This window comes from Diabrotica virgifera, chromosome 9 (assembly GCF_917563875.1).
Source record: "Diabrotica virgifera virgifera chromosome 9, PGI_DIABVI_V3a".
Classification (NCBI taxonomy): domain Eukaryota; kingdom Metazoa; phylum Arthropoda; class Insecta; order Coleoptera; family Chrysomelidae; genus Diabrotica; species Diabrotica virgifera.
The window spans coordinates 69,511,032-69,537,643 of NC_065451.1; the positions used below are offsets into that span (position 1 = coordinate 69,511,032).

A 26,612-nucleotide genomic window follows, 5' to 3' on the forward strand; every position below is an offset into this window, starting at 1 on the left:
GTTAAAACAAAGCTATAAACACCTAGTGCTTGAGTGATGTTTCAATGATTTCTCATTTAAAATAGAACGAGTACGTAGAGGAGGTAAAAGTGCAAGCGGGGCTATTTCTAAGTAGCATGCATTAAAACGCATGTATTAGGCACGGGAAACACTATGTGTTTATAGCTTTTTTTAACAATCAAAAAATAAATTTTTAGCAATGCAAATATTCAAAACAGATATAATTTGACTTAAACTTTTAAAGGCGGTAAGCAGAATTGCTATTTTATTTTTTATTCAAACGTTATTCGGGTTCAAAAATTGCAATTTTTCGATTTTTTGAAAGTTCAACCGCGTTTATCTCGAAAACTATGCATCCTACGAAAAAACTTGTAGGAACATTTTTTGGTTAGAATGACCCAAAAAAATACAAAAAAATATTTTGTTTTGCGAGAAATCGCTGTTATGTAATTCCTCAACTTCTTCGTTTATAACAATCTTATCGACATCAGGATCAACTGTTACCCAAAAAATTCGTGTTCTACGGGTCAAAATACATAAAAAAAACTTGGGTAAGTCCATCTGAATTAAGAAGGCCGTTGTACCCCCCCTGGCGACATATATAACAGGACTATAACATCGGAAGTAGAAATAATTAACTCGGGAATCAGACAAGGGCATAGCTTGAGCCCATTGCTTTTTAATTTAGTAATGGACAAAATCATAGAAAAAATTAAAGGTACTGTAAAAGGATATAAGATGGCAAAAAAAACAAATAAAAATCCTCTGTTATGCTGACGACGCAATCTTAATCTCCGAAAACGAGGATAACCAACAGCGAATGGCACAAACTTTCAATACAGTGGCGAAGAACTACAAGGAAATATCAACAGCTAAGATAAAATACCTGGTAGTGTCAAGAGAACCCATAAGATGCAAATTAGTAATTAACAACAAACTAATTGAACAAGTCTCGAGATTCGAATATCCGGGAGTCGAAATATGTAGTTATGGAGATGTTAAAGGGGAAAGTCCGAAAGCAAGCAAATAAAGCCAATTACGTGTCAGGATGTCTGAGGCATGTCATCTGGAGAAACAAAGATATGAGGCTGGAAGGGAAAGTATGCATATACAAATCATGTGTACGACCGATCATGACGTATGGGATAGAAACAAGATGTGACAGCAGAAACCAAGAGGATACTGAGAACATCAGAAATGAAAACGTTGAGGTCAATAACTGGCAAAACACTGAGAGACAGAATACCGAACGACAGAATAAGAGACCTCTGTAACATACAAGATATATCATTAATGAGTATAGAGGCATCACAAAAACTGAAACCAATTCTAATATAACACCTGATCAATTTAATCATTATTTTTTAAACATTGCCTCCGAGCTGCATAGCCGTACTCCTGCACCCCACAATGACCCACTCAACTATGCACCACCTTATGCTGAACAGATGTTTGAATTCCAACCAGTCTCTTTTAATGAGGTAAGAGATATTGTGAACTCTCTCAAAAATAAAAAAAGTAAGGACCCATTTAATTTAACTGTCAGCTTAATCAAAGGGATAAAAAATCTAATAATATGTCCTCTGACCAAGCTCATAAACTTATGTATAGCTGAGGGGGTTTTTCCTGAAGTTTTAAAAACTGCGGTGGTCATTCCGGTTTTTAAAAAGGGAGAGACAGATCAAATGTCTAATTACAGACCTATCTCTCTGTTACCTATATTCTCGAAGATATTTGAAAAATGTCTTGCTGGAAAAATAGCAAGTTTCTTTGAGTCTAACGGGCTCTTCGTTGAATCTCAATTTGGCTTCAGAAAGGGTTTGAAGACTGTTCAGGGTATTTTGAATCTTGTAACATACATCCAAGATGCTTTTGAACAAGGTAACTATGTGTCTTCCAACTTTTGCGACCTAAGTAAAGCCTTCGATTGTGTGTCCCACGAAATTCTTACTGCTAAATTGAGTAAATATAACTTCTCAATCTCCAGTATATCATTGATAAAAAATTATTTGACGGACCGCTGCCAGAGGGTGAGATTTGCAGGTGTTGAATCGGAGAGAGGATGCTTGCGCATAGGAGTTCCTCAGGGCTCTGTGTTGGGTCCCTTATTATTCTTGATATACATCAATGATTTACCACTTTCATGTCAAACTGCGCATTTCACTCTCTTTGCAGATGACACAACAATCTCATCCTGCAGTAAGGATTTGGTAACAGCAGTGGGGAGTTCGTGGGGTTCAGTGTCGGAGGCAGAACAATGGTTCCATTCTAATAGGCTGTTTCTCAATACAACCAAAACACAGTCCTTACTTTTTTCAACTAGAAATATTCCTGATGAACTGGACAATGCATCCTGTGCTAAATTTCTTGGTGTTCTGCTGGACCCTGGTCTGATATGGGATGCTCATACCACCTCTTTAGTGGCAAAGCTATCATCAAATACATTTTTGCTTCGTGGACTTTCATCCTGTGTTTCCGCTTCCATACTAAAGCAGGCATATTTTTCTTTGTGTCACTCAGATATCTCCTATGCTATTCTCGCATGGGGCCATAGTGCAGGAGCGAAGGATGTATTCAGACTGCAGAGAAGGGCCATTCGCATTGTCGCCGGCTTGCCATATAGAGCCGATTGCAGACAAGTTTTTATAGATTGGAAAATATTAACATTACCTTGCCAGTATATATATGATAATCTTATATATGTAAAATGCAATATGCATAAATTCCAGACTCATGAACACATTCATAATATTAACACACGCTTTAGAGGGAACCTTGCCCCAAAGTTTCGTAGGCTGGAGAGGTGCAGAGATGGCCCATCATGTCTGGCTATACATTTCTTTAATAAATTACCCCTAATAATTCGAGAACTGCCCTTAGATACATACAAAATAAAAATCAAAGAACTTCTTTTGGTGGGTGCTTACTATTCTCAGGAGGAATATCTCGGGGCTACCCTGTTGTGATAGTCCTACAGCTCTCTTAAATGTTCTGTGTGCTCTTGTGTTTTATGCTAATATTCTAACTTTGTGTTAAGTATTTAGACTAGGTGATAAAATTTTATAGATTTTACTTATTAAGTGTTAGCTTGCCAATGTATTTCAATGATGCATTTTAACAGACTTTGACTTATGTAAATACTCTGTATATTGACATCAATAAACTGAATTGAATAGTACGGTGGGGAAGACAGAGACGACAAGAGTGGAATCAGCATGTGATGAGAGAATGAACAGCGAGAGAATAGCCTGTATAGCCAGGGATTCGAAGCCAACAGGCAAGAGATATTCGAGGCCCTTTAAAAGGTGGCGAGATAGCTGGCAGCCAATATCACAGCTACGAATACAAGCTCAAAATTGGTTAAGAACATGCCATGAGGCCTAATATAAGAAGAAGAAGATAATGGAATGTGAGAACATAATCAGAAATAAGCGAGACAGAAGGGCTTGGAATCAATATATTCTAGAGGATATAAAGAAAAAAGGACGTTTTAATCTAATAGCACATAAAATAAAATTTAAAATGGAAAAGATAGATTAAAAAATTTAAAATATTATTTTATAATCCACCAGATTAAAATCTATTGGGACCATCTTTCTAGTTACACCTCCGAGGCTTCTAAAAATGCAAGCCAAAACGGATGCTGAGACTAAATAAGATGAGGGAATTCTAAAATTTGCAATTCACGTCCCCTTTGCTCAGCGCAGAAAGTTCCAATGAAAGATGGACTCTCCCTTACTCAGTAGGAGTACAATTAATTCAAATAAAAAATAATAACCATTTTAATTTCGCATGAATAACCAAAGCCGCATTATACTTTAGTTCATTCAGAGAGGTCACAAGTCCCCCTACCGGTTTCGAAACTTATTAGTTTCTCGTCTGATTACCAGATTAAAATCAACAGGTTTTAATCTGGTGGAATATAAAATAATATTTTAAATGTTATTTTATGTGCTATTAGATTAAAACTTAGACTTTTTGTAACAGATGTCGCTAGGGCACCCCTGCCATTTCGTTTGTTGCAATCCGAGATCAGGCCTGGGATTATTTTGGTTTAGTCAGAGAACACTGCAAATGCACTCCCTGATGAGAGACTGATAAGCTTCGAAACCTGGTTGCGGCCTATCTGAATGAACTAAAGTATAATACGGCTTTGGTTTTGTTTTGCAACGAAATGAAAATGGTTATTCATCTTTATCTAGAGGATATGTTTATAATATTTAAGAAAAGTCATAGTATCTGTAAACCAAGTAAAAATCACTTACAATATTCTCGAAAGTAAGTAGCACATCTGTACCATGTCCTATACATAATGTTTCACTATCTCTATGAAAGGCACCAACAATTCTAATAGGATTAACTACTTCTTCTTCAGATTGACCAGTATCTGAAACTACTTGAATTGTTGTTTTGGGCTTTATTGGCTTACCAGATTTGCTAAAATAAACACAAACACATTTAATGATTTGTTTATACAATATTTTAACAACAAGCATATTAAAGGTTTTAACCGAACAGATAAATCTTACAAAAATATAAACAATATGCAACAATGTTAATTTCTAAGTTGTAAATAATTATAATGTTTCATATTTGAGTTGAACTGAGTTGAAGTTGACCTCAGTGAGAACATATGAATTGTTTTGTACATATTATGCATAAAAAGGAACCTCCAACATTATGTTATATTATGGTATATTGTTGTATATTTACTTATTTAAGTTATGGCATTTCGGAACACACCCCAATACCATACTTTGGGAGCTGTCAAAGAAATGTGACATGCAGACAGAACACTGTAATGTCGGCAATAATGTCATGTTGAAGAAGTCCAGCTTGTCTCGTGTAAAGATACAAATTAATGTGTTTGAATAAAGTAGTCAAAGTCGGCCCATAGTTTTATTAAATACATAACATTGTTTTGGCGACGAGTCCCGATCGAATCCAAGCAGGCAAAGTCCGTAAATTAGTCATCTGAAGTCTGGCCATGTGTAAAGTATTTGTGCATTGTAAAGCAAGGTCAAAAAATGTCGTTAATCGGTTCAATAGAGCAGTTCAATCCTAGAGACTCGGATATTTCATCGTATATAGAGAGACTAGAACAGTTGTTTGTCTGTAATAAGGTTGAAGATGATAAGAAAGTGCCTTTACTCATAACGTTAATAGGGGGAGAGGCTTACAATGTCCTGAAGGATTTACTAGCTCCAGATTTACCCAGCAAAAAGTCTTTTGCAGTACTAAAACAAACATTAGAAGATCATTTCAGTCCGGCTTGTGATAGCTGAACGTTATAAATTTTATAATGTAATTCAAGAGCAAAACGAAGATATAAAGTCTTTTGTGACAAGATTGAAAAAGTTATCACAGCACCGCAACTTTGGTCAATTCTTATATGAATGTCTTGGAGATAGGTTAGTTTGTGGTGTGAGGTCGTATGCCATTAAAAAAAGTTGTTATCAGAGGACAAGCTAACACTTGCCAAAGCTTCTGAAACAGCTTTAGCAATGGGACTTGCAGAAGGTCAGGTGAGAACAATGGATGCTGAGAGTAATTTGTCTTGTGCGACAGAAAATTTGGACAAGTTGTCATTTAAAAATAAAAATCTCATTAAGAATACACAATACAGCAGTCCTGGTCCAAGTCAAAATAAAGAGTCAAGAAGTCAGAGAAGAGAGTTGAAGTCATGTTTCAGATGTGGTAGGAAACATGAGCCAGAAAAGTGTCCAGCAAAAAGTTGGGAATGTTTTAAGTGTAAGAAGTTTGGGCACACAAGTCGTGTCTGCAGATGTGGTAATGTCAATGCAATGGAAGAAAATTCAGAAGAAGAAAAAGAGGACAACAATTCATTGGTCTTAGGTTTTTTGTCTACCTTAGAGTCAGGAAAGGTCCCTCCAGAGAAGGTATGGCTGGAAATTGAAAGAAGGTTTGTTTTGAAATAGATTGTGGTGCTTGCAGGTCAGTTATTCATATTGATGATTTTAATAAGTAGTTTCCTGAGTTAAAATTATATTCTGTAAGATATGATTTAAGAGTTCTAACTGGTCAAGGCGTGTCAATAGTAAGTGAAACAGATGTTCTTGTAAAATCAAACAATGAAATTGCCAATTTACCATTAGTAGTATTAAAAAGTAGTCATAAATGTGCACCTTTGTTAGAAAGAAACGGATTAAACATACTTAACCCCAGTTGGAGACAAAAAATTAATATTAATGTATCAAATCTCAAAAGTAGTCCAGAGTCCATAAATTTATGTCATTCCGAGTCAGAAAGTCAAAATAAAAAAGATGTCAACAAATAATGAAATGCATGTCTTAAATTTAGTGTCAGATTTGAAGAAGGGGTTTAGAAATGTTTTTGAGGCCGAGCCTGATTCATGCATAAAAAAATTTAAAGTAGATCTTAACTGAAAGAGGGAGCTCAGCCAGTATTTCACAGGGCTTATGATATGCCATATGCATTAAGAGAAAAAGTTGAGTTAGAATTATCAAATATGATAAAGTCTGGAATTTTTAAAAAAGTAACATATAGTAACTGGGCTAGTCCTATAGTCGTGGTGCCTAAAAAGAATTCAAATGAAATTAGGATTTGTGTAGACTTTAAAAAAACTAATCAAGCATTAGATGCAGATCATTGTGTTTTGCCATTACCTGAGGATATTTTTGCATGTCTCAGCAGTCAAAAATATTTCTCGGTCATTGATTTGAAGGGGGCATAACACCAATTAAAAGTAAGTGAGTCAGCACAAAAATTGTTGGTTATTAATACTCACTTAGGTCTTTTTTCATATACTAGACTCACTTACGGTGTAAGGTCAGCTCCAGGCATTTTTCAATCCATTATAGAGACCATTTTGTCAGGTTTGAGTGAAACTAAATGCGATCTGGATGATATAATTGTTTTTGGTGCATCCTTGCAGGAATGTTATCAAAATGTGCAAAAGGTTTTAGAAAGACTTTTAGATTTTAATATTGAAAGTCAATGAAAAAATGTGCAAAAGGTTTTAGAAAGACTTTTAGATTTTAATGTTGAAAGTCAATGAAAAAAAAAGTAAATTTTTTCAAACCAAAATAGAGTTCTTGGGGCATGTTATTGATGTTAATGGTATCCACCCCCTACTCAAGAGAAGATTTATGCAATAAAATCTGCACCTTCACCAAATTCATTAACAGAGTTAAAGCCTTATCTAGGGTAACGAAATTACTATGGAAAATTTATCCCCATGTTGTCGAGTAAACTAAAACCTTTGTATAGTTTGTGTCAGTCTGGTATTGATTTCACTATAAATTGGACACAAGAATGTGAAGAAACATTTCAATTAAGTAAGGAACTTTTAACCTCTGAAAGTGTCTTAACCCAATATAATTCTAGTCTGCCAATTTACGTAACGTGTGATGCTAGTGGATATGGTGTAGGATGTGTTTTAAGTCATAAAATAAATAATATTGAAAAACCAGTAATGTTTGGGTCAAGTACTTTGTCTGTAAACGAAAAAAATTATAGCAATTTAGAGCGTGAGGCCCTTACAATTATTTTTGCAATAAAAAAATTTCATAAATATCTGTATGGAAAAAAAGGTATCCCGACATCTGCTGCATCTAGAATCACACGATGGACAGTTACATTATCTGGGTATCAATATGACATTCAATATAGAAAAGTTTCGTCTATCAGTAATGCTGATGGCTTGTCACGGTTACCTTGTAATAATAAAACAGAGATTTCTGATTTTTTGCATTCGTTTAATTTGGTTAATCAAATACCTCTTAATGCAGAAGATATAGCCAAGGAAACAAATAAAGATCTAATTTTGCTTAAAGTAAAAGATTTTACTATTTCTGGGTGGCCTAATTATGTCTTAGATTCTAGTTTAGAGCCCTATTTAAAAAAAAAAGAAATGAGTTTGTCTGTGGAGAACAATTGCATTTTACTAGGGAATAAAACAGTTGTACCAAAAGTCTTGCAAAATAAAGTTATTTCATGAACAGCATGATGGAATAGTATGTAGTAAAATGCTAATGCGATCCTACTGTTGGTGGCCTAATATGAATGAGAGTATAGAAAGATTTGTAGCATCTTGTGGCATCTTCTTCTTCTTTAAGTACCGTGCCCCAAATTTTTAGGCGTGGGTAGCTTCCATAACAATTTGCCGATATCGTTCTCGATCTTGTGCGGCATGTAACAATTGATCTGCTGATAAGCCAGTCCATTGACGAAGGTTTCGGAGCCATCTTGTGACATATGTCAACAGAATCAAAATTTTACTGATAATAATATCGTGTTGTCATCATGGCCATCAGCACCACTTAAGTTTTTTAGAGTTCATATTGATTTCTTTAAGAAATTTGGCTTTAATTTTTTGTTGCTTTTGGATCAAAAGTCTAAATGACTAGAAATCAAAATGATGAAAAATGGCACAAATGCTTCAGAAACAATTTATGAGAAACTATTTTTGCTAATTTTGGTCTTCCAACAGAACTAGTTTCTGATAGAGGTCCTCCATATAATTCTACAGAATTTCTGTCATTTTGCAGGCAAATGGGATTAAACCTGTTAAGTCACCAGGATAACACCCACAAAGTAATGGGTTGGCTGAAAGGGGCGTTCAAACAATTAAAAAAGCTTTAGAAAAAACATTTGTTTTCAGAAAAGGGAAAAGATATGTCAGAAAAATTAGTTTTGAATAAGTTACAAAATTATCTTTTTAGTTACAGAAATATCCCTTCGACTGTAACAGGAGTTTCACCTGCCGAAGCTGTTTAAAAAAAAAGACCTAGAACATGCTTTGATTTGTTAAACCCATCAAGTCAAAATAAATGTATTAAATCTAATAACATAACTAATCGATCTTTATATAAGATAAACCAAAATGTTTTTGTAAAAAATCAGCGTACTAAGCTGTGGCAAAAGGGTGTTATTAAAAAAGTCCTAACTTTTAGTACATACCTTGATCAAAATGAACTCTAAAAAAATTATGTGGTGCTGATGGCCATGATGACAACATGCTATTATTATTAGTAAAATTTTGATTCTGTTGACATATGTCACAAAATGCTACAAATCTTTCTACTCTCATTCATATTAGGCCACCAACAGTAGGATCGCATTAGCATTTTACTACGTACTATTCCTTCATGCTGAAATAACTTTAAAACTTTATTTTGCAAGACTTTTGGTACAACTGTTTTATTCCCTAGTAAAATGCAATTGTTCTCCACAGACAACTCATTTCTTTTTTTTTAAATAGGGCTCTAAACTAGTATAAGATATAATTAGGCCACCCAGATATAGTAAAATCTTTTTCCACCTATCTCTACCGAAAGTATACTTTTCTGGACCTGATTGTAGGGAGCAAAGTTGTACTTTTCCTCCCTAGGGAGGAAAAGTAAAATTGACATCATGGTATTTCATTCATGAAATATAACTTATTGTCGCCCTGTACAATACCTATTTTCTATTACGTAAGTATCTATACATTTTAACGTTTATTTAAAAACACTCTGCATTTTGCAGAATGGTAAAAAAACAGTAAATTGTTATTCTGATTTAACAATGTTTACATTAATAATTTGACTTATATTTGACAGTTGACAGTTATATTGTACCTACTTGTTAGTTTTAGTTCTAATGAATTTTGTTGGTTAGTTACATAAATAAATTAAGTAAAAATGAAAAAATGACTTGTTATTTGAGGAAGGTGGAAAAACCATAATGTACAACAAGGGAGTAAAGTGCTTTTCCTCCCTTGAATGATTACTGCCCTCCGCTACGCGTCGGGCAGTAAACTTCATTCTCGGGAGGAAAAGTAGCACTTTCCTCCCTTGTTATACAAATAGCTATTTCCACCTACCTCCACCGAAAGTATACTTTTCCGGACCTGATTGTAGGGAGCAAAGTTGTATTTTTCCTCCCTAGGGAGGAAAAGTAAAAGTGACGTCATGGTATTTCATTCATGAAATATAACATATTGACGCCCTGTACAATATCTATTTTCTATTACGTAAGTATCTATACATTTTAACGTTTATTTATAAAACACCCTGTATTTTGCAGAATGGTAAAAAACAGTATAAATTGTTATTTTGATTTAACAATGTTTACATTAATAATTTGACTTACTTTGACAGTTGACAGTTATATATTGTACCTACTTGTTAGTTTCAGTTTTAATAAATTTTGTTGGTTAGTTACATAAATAAATTAAGTAAAAATGAAAAAATGACTTGTTATTTGAGGAAGGTGGAAAAACCATATGTATAACATGGGAGTAAAGTGCCTTTTCCTCCCTTGAATGATTACTGCCCTCCGCTACGCGTCGGGCAGTAAACTTCATTCTCGGGAGGAAAAGTAGCACTTTCCTCCCTTGTTATACAAATAGCTATTACCTTAAGCAAAATTAGATCTGTATTTATTTCCTTGGCTATATCTTCTGCATTAAGAGGTATTTGATTAACCAAACTACCAAACTAAACGAATACAAAAAATCAGAAATCTCTGTTTTATTATTACAAGGTAACTGTGACAAACCATCAGCATTACTGATAGACGAAACTTTTCTATATTGAATGTAATATTGATACCCAGATAATGTAACTGCCCATCGTGTGATTCTAGATATAGCAGATGTTGGGATACCTTTTTTTTGTCCAAATATGAACTGTAAAGGTTGATGATCCGTAATTAAGACAAATTTTCTTCCATACAGATATTTATGAAATTTTTTTATTGCAAAAATAATGGCAAGGGCCTCACGCTCTAAATTGCTATAATTTTTTTCGTTTACAGACAAAGTACTTGACCCAAACATTACTGGTTTTTTAATATTATTTATTTTATGACTTAAAACACATCCTACGCCATATCCACTAGCATCACAAGTTACATAAATTGGCAGACTAGGATTATAATGGGTTAAGACACTTTCAGAGGTTAAAAGTTCTTTACTTAATTGAAATAATAAAATAAAAATAATGTTTATTCAGAGAAAAGATACAATACATACAATGGTAATACATTAAAATCATTATAATTCCCTATAAATAAACACAAAAATACCACTTGAAGCAGAATGCTTGTGCAGTGGTCAATTTGGTTCATTATGTAACAAAAATATCCTGAGTAGGTACACACTATCTTTTCACAGGCAATACAATAATATAATATCTATTACTTAATAATAAGAGAACAAAGAAAATGTTTCTTCACATTCTTGTGTCCAGTTTTTAGTGAAGTCAATACCAGACTGACACAAACTATACAAAGGTTTTAGTTTACTCGACAACATGGGGATAAATTTTCCATAGTAATTTAGTAACCCTAGATAAGACTTCAACTCTGTTAATGAATTTGGTGAAGGTGCAGATTTTATTGCATCAACCTTCTCTTAAGTAGGGGGTGGATACCATTAAAATCAATAACATGCCCCAAGAACTCTATTTTTGTTTGAAAAAATTTACATTTTTTTTCATTGACTAACACTAAAATTTAAAAGTCTTTCTAAAACCTTTTGCACATTTTGATAACATTCCTGCAAGGATGCACCAAAAACAATTATATCATCCAAATAGCATTTAGTTTCACTCAAACCTGACAAAATGGTCTCTATAATGGATTGAAAAATGCCTGGAGCCGACCTTACACCGTAAGTAAGTCTAGTATATGAAAAAAGACAGAAGTGAGTATTAATAACCAACAATTCTCTAAACAGATCTTAGGCAGCAACTGAGCATTTAAACATGTATACCTAATAACAGCACTGAAGATGGAACATTTATTTCGGAAATCCTCTGTGATTTAGCCCGAAAGGGATCTTTTAAATAAACAAACCTTTTTAAATAACATCATCTATTACAGTATTTAAATTAATCAGTGCCCAATTACTCACCCATTTAATGTATGCCTATAAAAGTGCACCACTCCACTTCTAACAGTAGCAGCCATTTGTGTAGTTCCATCATCCTCAACATTTATAGAAACATTAAGAACAATATCCTCCATAAGGAAATTAGCAACTGCATTTTTCTCTGAGACATTGGTGTTCAAACTCCAACAACTAAGGGTTCTGTCTCCCTAAAAATTAAATATATAATGTATAATATAATATGAAAGCACTTTCAAATAACAAGTGTGATTTTGAAGTAGTAATCATGCAGAATGGTTAATATTCAGTCTATCAGTTATCTAGTGTCAATTATTCTGATTTTGATACATTATTTTTATTCCACAGACTATTCTAATTAGTTTAATTAGTTTAATTAGTCTAATTGTTTATTATATTTTTATTTCAATTATTCTAATTGTTTAAAAAGTAGTAAACTTTGTATCTAGGGCTTTTCGTTTTCCTCGTAATACGAGAGATGTCGCTGTTTTGCGTCTCAAAAGGCGGGTTCATCGCATCGCGATGGTTTGCTTTAAAAGAGGCACAATGTTTGTATTCCCTTCAGAGTTGTGACTGCATAATCTTCACTGATGATGCATAAGGATGCTGAAATAGTTACTATATGGAGATGGTGGTCCAACTCTGAATCGAATATAAACAAAACCTGCCTTGAACCCTTTTTTATCTTTTTCATTTTTACTCAATTTGTGAGTATTTAGAAACTGTCTTTCGGTCCTTTTCCTAGACGAAGAGAAGGTAAATGCGTGGCCTAAGTGTCCTCTATTTGCTTTCTCCTATTTCGTCGTCTCTATGTGATTATATATTGTAAAATCCGGAGATATGGGATGCAGCCAGAAAGCAGTTTATTAACGAAAAGTCTTGGATTTAAAATATTGTTTATTATATTTTTATTTCAATTATTCTAATTGTTTAAAAAGTAGTAAACTTTGTATCTAGGGCTTTTCGTTTTCCTCGTAATACGAGAGATGTCGCTGTTTTGCGTCTCAAAAGGCGGGTTCATCGCATCGCGATGGTTTGCTTTAAAAGAGGCAGAATGTTTGTATTCCCTTCAGAGTTGTGACTGCATAATCTTCACTGATGATGCATAAGGATGCTGAAATAGTTACTATATGGAGATGGTGGTCCAACTCTGAATCGAATATAAACAAAACCTGCCTTGAACCCTTTTTTATCTTATTCTAATTAGGTTTTTTTCAATTAGTCCATGTGGTGAGACCGCTCCCGTCTGAAAAAATTTCTGATTCGGTTTCTTTGTGGATTCCCATTCAAAAATGTCCCCTTTAAATAAATCTGAAGGGTGCCGGGCGGAATTTTTGGGCAGAAATTGTTTAAACAATTTTTTTAAACAAATACAAAAGATCACGTTTTTCTGCTCTGGAAAATATATTTTTCTATGAGCGTGCAAAAAATGTCTACTTTCGCGCACGCGTTTTGGTTTAGAAAGTTTTACTTTTCCGCACGCGTGTTACTTTTCCGCACGCATTTTACTTTTCGCACGCGTGTTAATTTAGATATGTTAATATGGCCTTAAAGTAATTGTAATACATGCAACAAACTAATATTTAGATATTATTTACTAATTTATTTCAAATATATCTTATTGTGTTCATGTTTTAATGGAATTAACGCGAGAATTCGATGAAATAAAATAATTTTGACATAATATTCGAAAGTCAAATCAGTACAGTAGACAATAACAGTGGTTTTGAATCGTCGTCATGGAAACAAAGATCGTCGTCATGCTAACCAATTATGCTAAAAGTTTGGTTTTGACAACCTTGTCAAAGAATTAATTTGTGTATGTATTTTCATATTAATTAAGTTAATTGATTAAGATTTGGTCATTTTTTAAAGACTCGTAGAAAAAATATTGTTCCTAACGCTTGCAGAAAGTCTCTTTTCCGCACTCGACTGCTTGCCGAACTCCCGCTTCGCGTCGTTCGGCAAACTGCAGTCGCGTGCGGAAAAGTATGACTTTCTGCACTTGTTAGGAAAATAACTATTTTAAGTTTTGTGGGTCATTCTAAACAAGAAAGGTATCTTGCAAATTTTCTCAAAAATTGATAGTTTTTGAGTTATAGGCGATTTAAAATCTGAAAAATGCGAAAATACGCATTTTCGAGGCCTAAAAACTCATATTTAAATTAGTATTTTTGAGGTTGCCAGTTACTTAATTTGAAGTTTAAACATTCAGCTTCAAGTTTCTAAAGAGTGATTGCGTCTAACCTTAATTTAAACCGTAAAATGTCCAATTTTCCTCCGAAAAATATTTTTTCTAGATTCTTTGGGATATTCTAAATAAAATAAGTTTCTTGACATTTTTCTCAAAAGTTAACAGTTTTGAAGTTATAAGCGATTTAAAATCCAAAAATGCGTTTTTTTTGGCATTTTTCGGATTTTAAATCGCTTATAACTGTAAAACTATTAACTTTTGTGAAAAATGTCAAGAAACTTATTTTATTTGGAATATCCCAAAGAATCTAGCAAAAATATTTTTCGGAAGAAAATAGGAGATTTTTGAAACAGAGCGCGCAGCATCGGCAAAAAAATCGGATAAACACGCATATTTAACAATTAGAAAACAACGGTATCAATTAAGGTTAGACGCGATCACTCTTCAGAATCTTGAAGCGGATTGTTTAATCTTCGATGTAAGTACCTGACAAATTCAAAAATACTAATTTAAATATGAGTTTTTGAGCCTCAAAAATGCGTATTTTCGCATTTTTCGGATTTTAAATCGCCTATAACTCGAAAAATATCAATTTTTAAGAAAAATTACAAGATACCTTTCTTGTCTAGAATGACCCAAGAAACCTAAAATATATACTCCAGAGCAAAAAAACGTGATTTTTTGTATTTGTTCAAAAAAATTGTTTAAACAATTTCTGCCCAAAAATTCCGCCCGACACCTTTCAGATTTGTTTAAAGGGGACATTTTTGAATAGGAATCCACAAAGAAACCGAATCAGAATTTTTTTCAGACGCGAGCGGTCTCACCACATGGACTAAATGGCTCTAAGTATACTATTTTTTAGTACATTTGACATTAAATATAATATAAAATTTTGTTGGCCTCTGTATGTTATCAATAATTTCAGCATTGTTATTCTACATGAAGAGTTTTTCTTGGTCTATTTTTAAAACTTGTTTAAAAAACTATGTTCATTCAGGAATATGTTTGAAAAACATTGCTACTATTCGTTTAGGGACTTTTACTACAACCAATTTAAAGTACAGTACAACCTGACACATCCGGACCTGTCATATCCGGACCTGTCATATCCGGACCTGTCATATCCGGACCTCCCCATATCCAGACGGTTCTGCCATCCGCATCTACCAAAATCTACCGAGAAAGGCAGTCCTGCTGTTGGACAACGCACCCTCTCATTCCGACCCAAAAGAACTAAAAGATGGCGAAATAAAGTCTCTTTTGCCCCCAAATGTGACATCCCTATATCAGCCTATGGATCAATGTATTATAGAATCTATAAAACGTGTCAATCGACAAAAGTTATTGATGGCGTTGATTAACTGGAATGTATGAAGGAGAAAATGTTTCAGAGACTGTAAAAGAAGTGGTCTTGTATGAAGAAGTAGGAAGAAGTATGGTTTGAAATCAACATTTCAAGCACATTATTGTGATTTTTTTTGATACTATGGTACAACACTTTTATTTTTAACCATCTAACCGTTATGACTGTCTGTAGACAGTGTTCATTTTTCTCGTTAAATTCATAATGGTCAATAAATATAGCTTAAATGATATTGTTTGGCAGCGAGGCGAGAGGTCGTGTGGCAGGTGTATTGGCGATAAGGTAATTTCGAATTCGAAACCTATCACAATAAAAACACCGGTTTTTTAAAAGACATATCGTTATCGATAATCGTTAAACTTAAAAAGCGTTCTTGTGCGAAATAAAAATAAACTTCTAAGTGTATAATAATAATATTTATATTAGTGCTGAGGTTAACATTTAATTTAAAATGGCCAGTGGCGGAACAGGAACAATCCGAAAGGAAACCTATAGAAAGAATGAAGAACTATCTGATAGTGGCGACGAAGAATCTAAGAAGAAAAAATATAAAGAAGATAAATTATATTTTGAAAAGAGTAACCTGACGAGACGAACACCGAATAAAAGCAACGACACAAATGAAGAGATGATAAAAATGATGCGGGAAGTTATGTGGAAAAATGATGAAATGATGGCAGAAATAAGAACCATACGGAAAGACCAAAAAGAAACGATGGAATATATTAAGGAGCTGAAAGAAAAAAACGAAAAATTGGAAGAAGGTTTAAAAATGGCAAACAATAGAATAGAACAATTGGAAAAAGATAGACGGAGAAATAATATAGTATTAAAAGGCCTAACACTAGATGCTACCGACGGAAAGCCTGTAAAGGAGTCAGTAGAACACTACATAGGAAGAAATCTGAAATTAGAGGTCAGACTGAGAGGAGCGGTGAAGATCGGCGACCAAATCTTTGTAGCAGAAATGGAAAACCTAACGGATAAGATGAGTGTACTAAAAAACAAAGGAAAACTGAAAAATCTACAGGGACAAAAGGTGTATATAGAATCAGATTTAACAAGAAAGGAAAGGGAAATACAAGCAAAAATTAGGAAAATGGCAAAAGAAGAAAAAGACAAAGGTAATACTACGAAGATAGGATATATGAAACTGGAGATTAATGGAAAGGAGTGGAAATGGGACCATAATAAAGAGAAACTTATACTAACTCACAGAAATATCGGGGAAGGGACTTCAAAAAACTAAAAGAAAATAATGAGACCGGACCCACAACAATGACAACCAAGGCAATGAATGGGAAAAGCGATAGGGAAAAAGATGATGCAAAGGTAAACAAGGATGAAAATAGGAAAAAGGGGAAAGCTAGATTGCAGAAAAAAGGAGAGATAAAAATGGGAACATGGAATGTGAGAAGCATCAATGGAAAAGAGGAAGAACTGGTAGAAGATATGATAAGACAAAAAATAGAAATACTAGGAATAACAGAAACGAAGATGAAAGGAAAAGGTCTTAAGAAAATACACAAAGGATATTGGTTACTTTGGGTAGGAGCGGATACAAAAGAGAGAGCAAAAGAAGGAGTCGGGATAATAATTGCACCGAATAGACTACAACACGTTATAGAAGAAACATATGTTAACCAGAGAATATTATCGGTGAAAATTAAACTGATGGACGAAGAAATATGGACAATAATAACAGCCTACGGAGTAAATGAAGATGCAAGAAAGGAAGAGAAAGATAAATTTTTCGAGGAGCTCCAAATGCAAATTGATAATGGGGAAGAAAACATAATTGTAATGGGAGATCTAAACGGTAGAGTCGGAAACAACAACAGCGGAATAGAGGAGTGCATGGGAAAAGAAGGAGAAGAAATGCTAAACAGAAATGGTGAAAGAATAATAGAAATATGTATGGAGAATAAACTAGTTATAACAAATACAAAATTTAAACATAAAGAAGTACACAAATACACGAGAGTACAAGACAGCAGAAACGAAAAATCAATCATAGATTACTTTTTGGTAAGCAGCAACAAATGGAAAAGAGTACAGGATACGAAAGTGAAAAGAGGCTCGGAGATTGGCAGTGACCACCATCTAGTAATAATGAGAATGAGAACAACAGAGGAAAAAGAAGAAAAGAGAAGAAAGGTAGTAAATGAAAAAATAAAAAGTTACAAATTAAAAGAGGAAATATATAAGAAGAAATTCCAAGAAAAATTAGATAATACTTTGAAAGGTAGGGCAAAAAATACAAATATAGAAAAAAAATGGGAATATCTAAAAACCAGCATAATCAAAGCAGCTGAGGAAACTTGCGGGAAAGCAAAAATAGCAAACACTAACATGAGGAGAACAGAATGGTGGACGGAAGAAATACGAGAGAAAATAAAGAACAAAAAAGACAAATGGAAAAGATACCTAAGCACAAAACACCCGGAAGATTACGAAGCATATAAAGAAAAAAGGAAAGAGGTTAAAATAGCGGTGAAAGCAGGAAAGGAAAGGTCATGGGAGATATTTGGACAAAAAATGACAAAAAATTATAGGGAAAACCAAAAACTCTTCTACGGCGCATTAAAACAACTCAGACAAAAGAAAGAGCACACGATGCCGAATATAAAAGACAAGAATGGAAACGTACTAACAGAAGAAAAACAAATAATGGAAAGATGGAGAGAACATTTCAAAGAGCTAACTCATGTAGACAAGGACAACATAGGGGAGATACAAGAAAGGAATGAAGAACAACAAGTGGAATCCATAACAAGAGAGGAATTAGAGAAAGCAATAGAAAGAGTAAAACTGGGCAAAGCACCAGGCAAGGATCATATCACCCCGGAAATGATAAAATTCATGGGGACAGAGGGAATGGATAGCATGAAAGAACTAATGAATGATATCATAAATAGAGCAGAATTACCAAAGGACTGGAAGAAAGACATTATATTACCAATACACAAAAAGGGAGACAAGAGAAACTGTAATAATTACCGAGGTATCACCATATCAAGTATCCCTGGGAAGGTATTAGCAAGAATACTAGAGACAAGAATAAAAACACAAATAGAAACAACTATGGAAGACACACAGTGTGGATTCAGGAAGGACAGAAGCACGCAAGACCTAATATTCACATTAAGACAAGTAAGTGAGAAGGTAATCAAGAAAAATAGAGAGATACATATGTGCTCCATTGACCTGGAAAAGGCGTTTGACAGAATCCGAAGAAAGGACGTTTGGAAGACACTAACAGAAAGGGGAGTCGACAGACACATAATAGAAGTAATAAAGGATATGTACAAAAATAATACAAATACAGTAAGAACCAATAACGAGGAATCCAGAGAATTTTCTACAAGTCAAGGCGTCAAACAGGGATGCGTGCTGAGTCCACTGCTATTCTCAGTGGTACTGGATGAAGCGATAAAGAAAGCCAAGAGAAGAATGAGAAAACTAACATTAGGATACTGGCAAATGAAACAGACTCAACTATCGGAGCTACTATTTGCAGACGACATGGTATTGATAGCAGAAAACAGAGAAGACTTACAGAACAATCTTGAAATCCTAGAAGAAGAACTATCAAACATAAATATGAAAATTAATACAGAGAAAACAAAAACAATGATAATTTCAAATACGAGGAAGACACACGCAATAGAATTAGACGGGAAACAACTAGAGCAAGTGGAATATTTTAAATACCTAGGAGTAATAATCGAATCAAATGGTAAACAAGACATGGAAATAAACGAGAGAATGGGACGAACAGGAAGCTTATTTAACACTATGAAAACAACATTTTTTGGGAAAAAAGGGATACCGGAAAAAGTAAAAACGGCAGTCGTTAAATCAGTAGTTAGACCAACAATCATGTATAGCAGCGAGACATGGACATTGACGGGGAGACAAAAATCCAGAGTCAATGCTATGGAAATGAGGTTCCTGAGGAAAATAGCAAACAGAAAAAGGACAGACAAAATACGAAACGAAACAATTAGACAAAACCTAAAACTAGAACCAATCAATGAAAAAATAGTAGAAGGACAACTTAGATGGTTCGGGCACGTGTGTAGAATGTCGAACGAGAGGCTAACAAAACGAGTGTTCGAAACGAGAGTGCAGGGGAAAAACAAAAGAGGGAGACCAAGAGTTATGTGGGTAGATGAAATCAGGAAAGAAGTCGAGAAGAAGGGATTGACATTGGAAAGTGCAAGAAACCTAGCGCAAGATCGGAAAGCATGGAGACTACAATGCCAAACTCAACTCCACCAGCCTTACACCTAAAGGTAGAAAGGCTTAGGACTAAGTAAGTAAAGTAAGTATTGTGATTTTTTTTGATACTATGCTACAACACTTTTATTTTTAACCATCTAACCGTTATGACTGTCTGTAGACAGTGTTCATTTTTCTCGTTAAATTCATAATGGTCAATAAATATAGCTTAAATGATATTGTTTGTTTTTAAATTTTAAGTGTTTAATTTATATTCTGTATCACATTGGAACTACTAAAATTGATTATCTATAACAAGAAATCGAACTGACTGACTGATTTAGCAACACAGAGAAATAGTAACTGTCATCACAAAGTATATTATCACAATATTGTGCCTTCGTCTTTGATAGTGTCACATACTGCTGACACAGTGTTGCCAAAGGTTCGCAAAACTTTCGAATTAATGATGATGATGCACTGATGTAGCCTCTTACCACAAAGAGATAGTCCCAACCCTTTGCTAATCAAAATAGTAATGAACAAATTAGTAAAAAATACTAGGGTAATAATAGAGTCCTTAATGTATGTGGACACCACAGCACTAATAGCAGATTCTGAAAATACAATGCAGAAACTAATGAACACATGGGTAGAACAACTGGAAGAACTAAAAAAGTGAATAAACATGGAAAAAAGTAAGATAATGATAAACAACAGCAAAGAAGATAAGAAAGATAATAAAATCACGATAAAATGTAAAAATTCAGAATTGGAAATAGTTACAACTTACAAATACCTGGGAAGTATAACTACCAAGGACAGAAAAATAGACTGGGAAATAACAAATAAAAATAGAGCAAAGAAATCAAACAAGTTATATTATGTGTTAGCATCAATACTGAGAAAAGAGAACTTACATAAGAGACAACGATAAAAATATATAACACATTACAACACATGCAACATAATTACAAGAAGTCTAAAGCCGGACTCAAACGACTCGTGTACTTGGCGAATAATCGGCACTTGCGTATACTGGCAATGCTGTGTGAGTGGGTTACTAGTACAATTATTGTACTATTTGTCAAACACTAATAATAATAATGTTAATACTACTATTAATTTTCAAAGATTTGTTCTAGTAACTCTCCCAAAAGACATAGTAAGTAACGCAAGTAACGATTATTCGCCAAGTACACGAGTCGTTTGAGCCCGGCTTAAGAAGTGACAAATATCATAAAAAAAAGAGGCAGACCCAGAAAAAATGGATACAGCAAGTAGTAGAGGCAGGAAAAGTTAAACAACAATCACTCAAGAAATTGAAAATAATAGGCAGGAAATAAAAAAAAAGATGGGTTAATGGAAATTAAAATAGCTAGCACAAATCTAACAACATGATAGGGTAAAAGGAAGGGGAGAAAGAAAGTTTTATGAGGTAGTCAAGTTTGTTTTCAAATAAGCGAAAACAATATGAAAATTGAGGCATTGTTATAATCATTTCATAACCCCCTTGGCTCTTTAAAATGACCTCCAGGGGGGTGGCGATCCATACTTTGAGAAACACTGATTTAAATAAAAATTCATTACCTTAGAGCCTGACATAAAATATGACCCGTCTCTTGAATAAGGATTCACATAATAGAGAAACATCACTTCTGACTTATGACCAGTAAATGTCCTAAGTACTTCTTTTACTTCTAGGTCCCACAATTTAATGTTTCTTGAAGCTGTTAATAATTGACTGCTTTCTGGTATTGCCAATATTGCTGTTACTTTTTCATTTCCAACCTTCCATTTGCTAAAATATCAAAATTATACAATTATATCTAGTCATCATAGCAAAGACAAAGATGACATTTTTAAAAGTAATCGAAAAATTAGATGAGGGAGTAAAGACAATAGCACTAGAGATAAACCAGCACAAAACAAAATATATGACGATGGGGAAGGATGATACAACAATATCAGAAATATCTAATAACACAGAACCATAAATTTGAAACTGTATTCACCTTTAGCTAATTGAGAAAGACAATAGGGAAAACCTGAAAAAAGAGAATACAAGAAAGAATTCTAAAAGGCAAAAAAAACATGAAATGAATAGAAATCTGCTGAGAAGCAAAACACTAAGAGAACAAAGATGAACATACACTAAACAGCAAAATCAAGGCACCACCTTAAAAATGAGACATTTTTGATGTCTCGAATTTCCTAAACCTGTTGTTCGATTTTAGTAATTTTTTTAGTATGTTATATCCTTATTCTTTAAGAATATCGATGTAGTAATATTGTTGCTGGACAGGTAAATGTCATTGTATACTAGGGGTAACAATAATACTGTGTTTTTCATCAAAAGTTCTGAACACACTGTGGAATATTCTAGCATATAAAAAATATTGAAATTAAAACTCAATTGTAGCCTTAGGCTTTCTTAACAATCTGTTTTTTGATTCATTCTCTTATGTTGGATAATAAAAAATTAGGTACGTTAACAATTAGTCACGTTTTTTTTTTCAATGAAGCCTCATTTTCTACTTAGTCTAATAAACAAGCCTAAAGTACGCTATGAGAAATTAACAATTTGATATATGCCAAATTGTTGACAGTTAAAAGGGTTTGGTTTGTTGTGAAAATTAGTTAGATAGAATTTATTCATCCACAAAGTTTACACAATTCTTACAAAAAAAATCTTATCGGACTAGTCAAAATTTTAGTACAATAGAGCACAATATATTATAGTAAAAATACACATGATTAAAATAAAACAGTGATTACAATAAAATAAATAAGAAATAAATAAAAGTTACAAATAAAATTTTTAGAACTATTGTTGCAAAAATGTTAAAAATTTAAAAATCCATCAATACTGTAGAATGTGCTGTCCATTAAAAATGAATACACAGTTTGGCGAAAACCTTTATGTGAAGAATTACTGAGAGTTAATATATTGACTATTTTATTATAACATTTTACTTCAATATCGCCTAGTGAGAACAATAGTGGCGAAACACGAAAATCAACGTTTTTGAGTTAAGTCCATCAATCGACATCTAAATATGCCCTCTTTTATGTGCAATATCAGCTAACAATTATTTAATTTCCTTATTACTAGAGGGCGCCTACAAGTCTTTATGGTATTGTGAATTTGTCAAATATTTTGATGCATTAACGACGAAAGCACACCAAACTTTATATCAACACTGGCGAATCTGTAATTACGCCGTGCCTACGTGTATTTGAAATATTAGATATTTTATTAAAGATAGTAATACAATGTGCAATAGTTGCGAATGAGCACTTTTGTCTGTGTGGTCGTTTTTGCTTTTGTGTTTTTTTTATAAAACTTCTTACACAGAAACTCAGTTTCAATCGTTCTTAGGTACTTAGAAATAGCAAATCAAGAAAGCGTCTATCCACTTTGGATCAGTATTGTTTAATTCCACACTATCGAGAACCAATATTCATTTCTAAAAAGAAGTCTTACAAAATAAATCAATTCCTTCTACCCACAATCATTTCTTTAGTAGTTTGAAATATGAAACATACATGAGTGAAATGATGAATTTAATTTTACTATTTATAGTTCTTTTGCTTACTTTTTATCTTTTATCATGTTTATCATTTTCATAATTATTACTTAAGATCTTATTTTGTTATTTTTCTATTGTACTTTAGTTTCACTTTGCAAATAACTGGTGTGTACAATAAAATATTTTATTTGATGCATTTAATTTATTTTTAAAAGTAATTTTTTTAATTATTTAAAACAGAAACTAAACTTAGTATAGTAGTAGTAAAGTATAGTGGCGAAACATCAAATCAAACATCCTCGATAATGCAATAATGGCGTAACACAGAAAAAAAATCAAAAATAAATACAATATCCATCTTTTCTTCAAAGAAAATTACTTCTACTAATTGGTTTACATATCTAGAAAGCATATTTTTAGAATAATTCTGCAAAATGATTACCTTAAGTCAGTTATACTGTTTAGCAGTTTCATCAAAACTTCAAATACGATTATCTCTAAATGTTTTATTGAAGTTTCGTCACTATTGTTCTCACCAGGCGATATATTCAGGTGCATGTTGGGATACACCTAATCTAAAGAAAGGTTGTCAAAAATTTGATTTACCTCTAGTATCATGTGAGTGAATGTCCTCATTTCTGTCAAACTTGATCTTGTTTTCCGCAATGTACAATATTAATTGGAAAATTAAAAGGCTAGGCAGTGTTAAAATATTGACTTCTTAAATAGTAGCTTGCAACTATCCGAAAATGGAACACCATACATACTTCTTAAAACTTTCTTTTGAGCTATAAATGCCTGTTCAAAATGAGATGAGCAACCCCAAAATATTAACCCCTTCGGTACGGTGATGCACCCGTGTGCATCATGCTTGACTGTTTGCTCAGTACGGTGATGCATACAGGTGCATCATGAGTTTTCGTTCGCCATATGTGGCGGTGCCACCATCAGCATCATATTTCAGGTATTTTTGTTCCATCCGAATTACCTTATTCAAATCTAAAAGTGGGGAAAACGCGCCCAAAATTGGGTGATGTCCAGGAGATTAGATTTAGTTAATTTGATTGGTGATAAGGTTGTTTGGATGTTTGACTGATGGGATTGTGTGGGAGGTGAAGTTACTCTGCTGTTATTTACAACTTTCCTTACTATCCCTTACAAGATAATTCGGATGGAATTTCCCAGATTAGGAGACTGGGACGATATCAAGCATAAAATAATCTGGGGAATTTCATCCGAATTACCTTGTTTATCTTTTGTAATAATTTTTGTTTAAAATGGTATTTTATGGATAAATTTAATTTAACTCACATACTATGTAGAATAATAAATTTAATGAAAATAGTTTTATTTCTAAAATTAGTGTTATTATTACATTAACTTTAATTAGTTGTAATGTGATACTGTATTTTAACCGACCGCGCGAAGCCGCTTGGTAAGCGCTTGAATCCGTATATAGGAGCCGACTTGCCAAATGACGGTCCGGCACGAAGGGGTTAAGCCATACTGAAGTACATCTTCAGTATCTTACTGTATTTTATACATATTGTACAAAAACTGAAAAAGGGTTTAGCCCATCAATAAATAAAATAAAATAAAAATACAGACTGGACTAAACTAAAGTAAATCATTCGCAATACAGTAATACCCCAAACCTACGCGATAGGTGGGACTGTGGGACCGAGCGATAATCGCGTAAGTCGAATTCGCATAAGTCGGGGTATAATTTCGTATATATGTATGTTTGGATGACTTTATTACTCTTTCAAGTCTTCTTACGTATAAAACAAAAAATCCCTTTATAAAAGTAACAAACACCCACTCCATTAGACAAAACTGTAGATAAGAAATACCTAATACGAAATAAAATCGCTGATTCCGTGTGAAAAGTCCAAACATGTATAATATACATTGGATGAGCAATAGTGTGTGGGTGGTAATTCTATCTCATCAATAACTAAACGATTGTGTGGCGCTTAAATAATGAATCAACAAGATTTTAAAATCACATATCAAATAACAAATCGACAAGATTTGAAAATCGTGTAACTCTGGGTTCGCGTAAGTCTAAGGTATTACTGTATATCAAATGAGACAGTTTTATTTTTTAAAGTTTCAATTAAGTCCGTCATTTTTTGTCTTGTTTGGTGGAAATGTAAAGTGCTACAAGGAATTTTACCTTACTAAAAATTACGTGATGAGTGAGTTCAAGCAGTGACCTTATACAGCAAAGGACTTAGCTACCAGGTTTTTTGCATTATAAAAGTACATATCGCACCCTCAGTGCAAAACTGTTGGTAAGTCAAAAATTTTATGAAAATGAAGTAATCATGGCATTTACTTGTAAACATGCATATCTATCCCATGTAAAACTTTAGTAACTTTCAACGGCTCAACCAACCAAATATCACAACTATCACACCGATATTAGCACACCGATAATAGCATGAAAATAAACAAAATCACTGTTATCTCGAAACTTACTTATTTTGACTTACAACAGTTTTGCACTGAGGGTACGATATCTCTTTTGCTTAAACCCACTTAGTCGCTGGTCAAATTCCTTGTGATACGTTCCATTTCCATCAAACAAAAAAAAATTACGGACTTAATTGAAACTTTAAATAATAAATTGTTAATTTCTCATAGCCTACTTTAGGCTTGTTTATTAAACTAAGCAGAAAATGTGGATTTATTGATGAAAAACGTGACTAGTTGTTAACGTACCTAACTTTTGTATCATCCAACATAAGCTAATGAATCAAAAAAGAAAATGTTAAGAAGGCCTAAGGCTACAATTAGGTTTTAATTTCAATATTTTGTATAAGCTAAAATATTCCACAGGGTGTTCCAAACTTTGAGGAAAAAATATGGTATGATTGTTACACCTGGTATACAATGGCATTTACCTGTCCAGCAACACTATTACTACATTGATATTCTTAACGAATAAGGCTACAACATACTAAAAAAATCATACAAATTGGACAACAGCTTTAGGAAACAAGACATCAAAAATGTCCCATTTTTAAGGTGGTGCATTAATTTTACTGCTCAGAGTATGTTACATATGAGATGGAAACAACAACTATTAACTAGAAAAATGAAGATCTCATGAAATTTGAAAGAAAAATAATGAGAATGATACTGGGCCACAAGTGAGGGAGAAAGAAGAATAAAATAAAATGCCAAAATTGAAAAAGGGAGGAAATATAGTCGATACATAAAATCTCTTTGCTTAGAATGGATAGGGTATATACAGAGACACTGACACTCAGATATTATGTTGAGAAGGATAACTAACTGTACACCACTATGGCCCAGATGTAGAGGAAGGCCTAGCTATAAGATGGTTGGATGATGTAGAAGAAGATATAAGAACAATGGATGTTGGAGACTGGAAAGTTCAGTGCCAGCATT

At 33.4% G+C, this 26,612-nt stretch overlaps 1 protein-coding gene across 1 annotated transcript in view; it reads right to left on the reverse strand.

The window, feature by feature from the left end:
* The window catches only part of LOC114338139 (WD repeat-containing protein 43), an 86,355-nt gene that overhangs the window by 50,180 nt on the left and 9,563 nt on the right, over nucleotides 1-26,612 (reverse strand). The window contains exons 3-5 of the mRNA XM_050662449.1: nucleotides 21,250-21,460; nucleotides 11,882-12,066; nucleotides 4,266-4,437 (exon numbers count right to left, since the gene is read on the reverse strand). Coding sequence (XP_050518406.1) covers nucleotides 4,266-4,437; nucleotides 11,882-12,066; nucleotides 21,250-21,460 — 568 coding nt within the window. The remainder of the gene's footprint in view (nucleotides 1-4,265; nucleotides 4,438-11,881; nucleotides 12,067-21,249; nucleotides 21,461-26,612) is intronic.